The sequence below is a fragment of the Electrona antarctica genome (genome assembly GCF_951216825.1).
Source record: "Electrona antarctica genome assembly, chromosome: 4".
Lineage (NCBI taxonomy): Eukaryota > Metazoa > Chordata > Actinopteri > Myctophiformes > Myctophidae > Electrona > Electrona antarctica.
Window position 1 is genome coordinate 40,672,678 of NC_136809.1, and position 7,054 is coordinate 40,679,731.

At 41.3% G+C, this 7,054-nt stretch overlaps 1 protein-coding gene across 1 annotated transcript; it reads left to right on the forward strand.

Moving 5' to 3' along the window:
- Positions 1 to 728: 728 nt before the first annotated feature.
- LOC306921818 (uncharacterized protein) lies at positions 729 to 3,943 on the forward strand. Its single transcript, XM_079499120.1, has 6 exons — positions 729 to 825; positions 1,696 to 1,866; positions 1,979 to 2,233; positions 2,485 to 2,545; positions 2,656 to 2,694; positions 3,316 to 3,943. Exons 2-6 carry the CDS (start codon positions 1,701 to 1,703, stop codon positions 3,380 to 3,382), a joined length of 588 nt encoding a protein of 195 aa, XP_079355246.1. The 5' UTR covers positions 729 to 825; positions 1,696 to 1,700; the 3' UTR covers positions 3,383 to 3,943.
- Positions 3,944 to 7,054: the final 3,111 nt, after the last annotated feature.

Consider the following 7,054-nt stretch of genomic DNA (forward strand, 5'->3'; position numbering starts at 1 on the left):
AATCAGGGATTGGGAATTTTGGTGGTTCCCTTGGCCAATCTAGCCTCGGTCCCAGGCTCACTTAACTGCGAAAAAGAAGAGCCTGGTCACAACCTAAGGCAGAGAAGCTATCGAACCCCCCCCCCCGGAAGTTAACGTTTTTTGACCAATCGCAGCGTTGTGTTCCCGAAAATGTATTCCCGCTGAAATGATCATTGGGTGGGGACTAGTAAACACAGCCGCACCGCGTGACGTAGTTATCTTACACGCAACACTTCCGCCACTTCCGCTGATAGTCTTTTCAGCGTAGGTCTTGCCCAGGGTGTGGCCAATCAGGGATTTGTGTATTGTGTATTGTTGGAGCGCAAGTTGGGAGCTTGCTGTGTATGTCGGTGGCCCCCTCGGCCAATTGGATTGGCTCCGTATGTTGGTGGCTTCGCTCAGTACATCTTAGTCTATGTACTTGAACTTGAGATACAGTGTACTTGATATGTATGGTGTACTGCCGGTACTGTAGCATACTTTATAGATAGGCTACGAGAGACATCTAGGCGGCAGCAAGGTCAGCCTTGCTGCAGTAGGCACGTTCTTCTGTCTCATATCTTATTGTCACGTCATTATGATCCAGCACTATATATGTTTCCTGTTTGTGTAATAAACTTTGTGAACCTTAGCGTGATACTGTCTCGTGTCTCGTTAATTTGTTCTCCCGGGTACCCGTCGCCGCCGCCGCAGTCGCCGTACCAAAGGAATACTTCAACTGGATTGTCACACACCACCCAGCCTGCACTGTCTGTCAGAACCAGACGAGGGTCCAGTACTTAGATTACAACAGTGAGAGATACTGTAAGTTCGCGCACAATTGCGAGTGCATTTCTAGTTCATTCTAAAACTGAGCCGTGTGAGTCTCACAGCCGTGCGAGTCTCACTAGTCACGCTACTAAACATGTGCACGTTCATGTGCTTACCATAGGGGTCTATTATGCTCTATCCTTTCCAAGTATATTGTGGTTTGCAGAATTAGACTTTTGCTAAACCAGTTTACAAAAGTCCATGTTTCTTGTATTCTGTTGGTGTAAAATCCATAACAATCTCTGACTTGCTGAATTCAAGTACAGATAGTACTGTAAAAATTAATCTTTCAAGTCACACCCATATCCCTCATACTAAGGTACTGTACATCTTTCATCGTTTGTAATTTGGTATTGTCGTTTGATTACAATGATTGTCCCCAATGGCAACAAATAATAACTATTGGGTTGAGGATATTGTGCTTCAACAATGGGAATCTCAGTGGCGTGCTAAGGCAGGCCAGTGAGATGATTCTAAAAACTATGAAAATGGTATCCCTTTGGGCTCAACACAGAAACACAAATATCATTCATGGCTCTAGCTCTTATCCGGTCATGATATTTGATAGCCACAAGGGAACCACAAAACAGCCTTGTAAACAATGGGGGTGTTCAATATCAGAGAGCTGAAGTAAGTTTGTTTACGAAATGTGCTGTACAAATAAAATTGCCTTGCTTTACGTAGTAAAGTGTTCGTTCATTGTTCTGTGATGGTCTCATGATGACACATAATCCTGTCAACAGGTTGAAAGTATAGCAGAGTTTCTAAGAATTAGGGGAGTGGTCTTTGTTTAGAGACAACAAAAGCCTGTACTATATATACTGCGTTAGTGTCAGTGAGATGATTAGGCATCTATGCTTATAGACAACATGAAGCTTCTCGTGGTGCTGGCTCTGGTGACTGTGGCTGTCTGCCTGACTGAGGGGCTACTTGTCTCTAAATGTGATCTTAGAGAACATCTGATCAACGCTACTGCGCTCAGACTGCCACCGAAAGCCCAGCATCACATGACCAATGCGGACTTTTTTGCTAAAAGTGAGTATCATCTGTTTATAATTTCACACAGATGTATGCGTTTTCTTCAGTCAATACTGGTCGATATTTAATATATGATTTGAGAAATGTCCTTTTAATTTTGCTTTTCTAGTTGTCTGTCACGTGGAGAAGACTAGTGGCTTCGATACAGGAGCTGTGAACCAAGTGAAAATCGACAAAGATGGAAAACTGGCAGGGAGGAAGAAGAGGTGTGCCAAGCATGAGCACGACTCCAAGTCTGACGAGCACGAGGTCAACCACGAGGCAGAGTGGACACTTTATGGCCTGTTCCAACTCAGTGACCATCTGATCTGCAAATCTGATGCCGACACATCTTCTGTCAACCTCTGCCAGATGGACTGTGCAGGTGAGCTTTAATTTAAACAAACTTCAAATCCGGAGTCAGACCAATTTCTTCCTAAAGCATCATGTCACTGTGTCTAAGAAAATAAAGTAGGCTACTCTATGACATTCTGTTCGTTTAGGTTTGTCTTAGTGTTGGCTTAAAGAAGCTGTAAGTGGCACAGAAACAAGTTCCTGTACAATATGTTGGTGTTAAAATTATTTTTATTACAAAAAGTAATGTTTCTGTTCTGTCTTTTTGTTTTTGTCACAAAGATTTGATCAACGACGACATAGCCGATGACATTGACTGCTTGGAGATGATCAAAATGAAACTGTAAGTTGCTTTGTAGGTTGTTTATGTATTTTACATGTTCTATAGGCCTACATGTTTACTTGTTTTAATTTAAATCTAATAAGTATGTATGCTGTTCTTTCAACTTCCAGTGAAAATGGGTCGGAGCACAGGCAAGCTGTCTTCATGATGTGAGTATTGTCTGCTATTAAACTATTTCACATTCTTCTTTCAAATAGGCCTACTGTATATTGCATTCAATTTGATATATCCAGTAGATCTGAGGGACATCTTTTACAAGCTAAGAGAGTGATAGCATTGACCTGGAAGAGGCCAGACAAACCAAGTATTACACAGTGGTTCAGGGAATTGTCTTTATGTTTACCTTTGGAAAAGATTACATACATTCTTAAGGACAAACAAGAAATGTTTCAGGAGGTGTGGGGCCGTTTTATAAGATATATATTAAGAACAATAATTTGTCACATTTAATAGATGAAGCTGAAGAGGAGTATAGTGCTGTTGTCGTTTTTCTTTTTTGGTCATTGTTGTTTTGATTTCTTTGTATGAGTAATTTGGATGTGCTGTTGTTGTTTTGCTTTCTTTATATGAGTAATTGTCTTGTAATGTTCATTGTTGTTTTTTTGTATATTTGTATTGTCATTTGTGTGGAAAAAGGAAAATCAATAAATACATTGTTGGAAGAAAAAAAAAGATCTGAGGGACAACCTCAGATCTACATTTTCCAATACAGTGATATTAATGAATTGTTCTAAACTTCTAATTTATATGTCCCTTCTTTCCATTTTCAGGGCCAAGCTCCTCTTCGACATGGACTGTGCCCCTGTGAAAGCCGACGAGTACTTCAAAGAATGTTAAAACGAGACGGTCTCATACAGCGTCAACTTCCCTGGGCAATCTGTAGCTATGGATATCCATCAAGTTACGGTGTGCAGAAAGTGTTCTGATAATGCTAACGTGAGCTTAGCTGGGCGAGGTGAGCTGTGATTGGCATAGCATTTTTAACTGTGTAGTCTAAGTATCAAATAACTTCAATAGCAGGGGATAGATTACAGCAGGTTTCTATAAAAGTTGTCTTTATGTCTGTGCTGTGAAGCACCAGAAACCAACACGCAGCTGCACATGCTTTGCATATGCCTTTAGGCTCCGACTTTCAGAGTGTCTGTGGGAAGGTTGGCTGATTTATCCTGTTCGAAGCTTCAAAAAGGTGTGCAGTCACACCCAGTTCAGAATCCAATTGGTCAGGCTGGCCAAGTGTGACTGTTTTAATCACCCATCATCACATGCCCTGGCCCACAGTGTACTTTTGTGGGATGTAGCGGTGACCGCTGAGCGGTATAGTTCACTGTAATTGGGGAACACTGTTCGGAGCATGCATACCTAAGCTTTTATCTAATCATTTATTGTAGTAATAATAAAGCTGAGCATTTGGAAAAGGTTGCTGTTGTGTGAATAATGTAATGATCAGAGGTTTTCTTCTCTCACCTGAGAAAGTCGTTTTAGTCATAACTTCATCGCTGTTTGTTGCCAAACAACTCAACCTGTGGAGTGCCCAAATGAGTGGAGTGACATATGTAAACCTCTGTATTCATCAGGGTATATAGGCCATAAACACATCAAATTAAGGCAACACGATACAACACAACACATCATTTATCCTTCAATGCATTCGAGTTAATCCATCCATCTTTTACCTCTTATCCAGAGTTGGGTCATGGAGGTAACAGCCAATATAACAACATTTAATTATAATAAAAACAATTACACCAAAAACTGGGCACCAAAAGGCATGCTGGGTAGTCCTTCGTCTGTCAAATGCACATACTGGGATGCTATGTGTTACTGTAGTGTATGGAGAATTGCAAAGAGCTTTATGATCCATTTAGCGTACAATGTTTGTGACACCAGTTTGCCATGGCACAGCAACAAAGACAGAATTAGGTTTCAAACCTTTTTTAACCAGCCTAATGGGTGTATGATCTCAAAAGTAATGAAACTTTAAACCGATCCTTTTATTACAATGAGTGTTCTCAGTGCAGAGTGCTAAACCTGAAAAAGAAAAGGATCGCATATTGCATATCTCAACATTTGAAGTCAATGAGGACAAAACACTCAATTATTTGGCTCACATCAATAACAATAATAACATTTGTCTGTGTTCTAATGGGCTCACAACACAAAATCATATTCTCTCATGATACTTGAACAACACTTGAACCACACAAACACTGGGTAACAACAACGTCAGTGAGCCATGCAGCTTCAAAAGCACATTGAATTGCCTTGGCTTTGTGCAAATGTGCACACAATGTTCCCTGGCTGGGACAAAACAACAGAGCATGAATAAACCTACCTTTCTTTCCTTGTCTAAAGTGTTCTTTGTTCTGTTCTGGTCTCGTAATGCCACACTATTCAAGGTGTAGACCTTACATTTGAAAAGATGTTTTCTGAAGTTTGACCTTTCCAGAGAGACTTGAAACTCAAAACTAGTGGTCATGCATGGTTTTTAATCATCAGGGGAGTGGTCTTTCTTTAGAGACAACAAAAGCTTGTACATCTCTCTGTCTATATATACTGTGTTACATGTTCTCTCAGTGAGATGAAATGTTAATAGTACACATGAAGATTCCTGTGGTGTTTGTTGTGGTGATGTTGGTCAATCTCACTGAGGGGCAACTCGTCTCCAAATGTGAGCTTAGGGACCAACTGATGGATGCAAAGCTCAAACTGTCAAAGAAAGCCCAGTGCCATATGACCAATGAGGACTTTGTGGCCAAACGTGAGAAGTCTTGCCTCTTGTATACTGACTGACTGACTGACTGACTGACTGACTGACTGACTGACTGCATTGATTTATTGATTGATTGATTGATTGATTGATTGATTGATTGATTGATTGATTGATTGAGTAAATATTCCCATCACCATCACCGATTCTCATCTCCACTTGTGCAAACGAGTACAGAGTAGCTCATAGTTAAATTAACACAGCATATCATTGCCGTCAGGCAGAAACCTCTCATCTCCATAGTCTAACTTTTTGTGTTTTTTCGTAAATTAATGTCCTACTTGAACATACTACAGCGTCACACAAAAGTATCAAAAGTAGCAGATTCACAAGCTCGAAAATATTAGAACGTTCAAAAAGCATCAAACTACTTTTGATGCGTTTGAATCCTGAAATGTAACGATTTTGGATTTATGAGGTTTCCACCCAACAGAGACGATAATATTGTCAACAAATATTATTTGTGGCCCTATTTAGGCCTTCCATATGGTAACGGTTGAAATCTGAACATGATGCACTGATGCCACTTGAGTTTTGAGGTCAGAAGTTATAATTTTGTGTTTAGCCATTGTATCTGTGACTGCAATATTTGTTGCACAATCCTTTCAACAAGTGTCACTTCACGTGTATTTTCTCAACTGAAAAAAGTGTATGAATTAAGCATGATTCCAATATTAATTTTCTTAATTTTTCTACCACCCAGTGGTCTGTCAAGGGTAGCGGCTTCAATACAAGCACCGTGACTCAAATGAGCAACTACAGAGATGGAGCCAGAAGCCAGATGGACACTTTATGGCTTATTCCAACTCATCTGACCATCTGATCTGCTCATCTGGTGCCCAGTCGTCCTCTGTCAACATCTGCGAGATGGACTGTGCACAGGGCCAAATTAGCCATTGGGCCAATGGGGCCGTGGCCCAGGGGCCCTTGGCTCTCAGGGGGCCTTCTGGGAAAATGTAAAGCCCTGTAATGGGTTTGAGGCCCTGAAAAAAACTCCTGGGGACCTTCATTGTCTCCACCAGGCCGAAGGCATGGGGAGAGAGTATGTTTTGCACTCCGTCCGTGTGTGTGTCCGTCCGTGTGTCCGTGTGTGTGTCCTTCCGTCCGTCCGTTACCAGCTAATCTCCGGCACCGTTAACCCGGTCGATGCCACACTTTGCGCCACCATGAGGCAGCTTTTCACATGTTTTACCTAAAACTGCACCGATCTGCGTGAAACGTTGCATGCACACTCCCTAGAGGCCAAGGACAAACCGTTGACCTGCATTTTCCGCATCTGCCTTTTATAGCGCCACCAGGAGGCCGACTTTTGTAAAACAAATGTTTTGATATTACTCCTCCAGATTCTGTCCAAAAATCTCACAAATCGTTACACACTATCTCTATGGTCATGTGCTCAAGTCGGATCTGTCCGATATTTCATATTCCATCCTAATTGGCTATAATTAGCTTTCACAGTTTGCAAGATTGCCCCGTTTTGAACAAAAGCCTCAAATCATGAACGCAGCATGCAATTTACGTGAAATCTTTCACACATTTTCTTACTAGGCTGAGGAATATATCCCACCCTTTTCACATTGGCCTGTTATAGCGCCACCAACAGGTTGATTTTTGCAAAACACATTTTTGGAACAAAATGCCTCAAAAACATGTTTATATTAATCCTAAACATTTTGCCAAACATCTCACACAGTCCTATCCTCCTGGTGGAGACCTGTGCCCAGAAGGGCACTTTTTCTAGT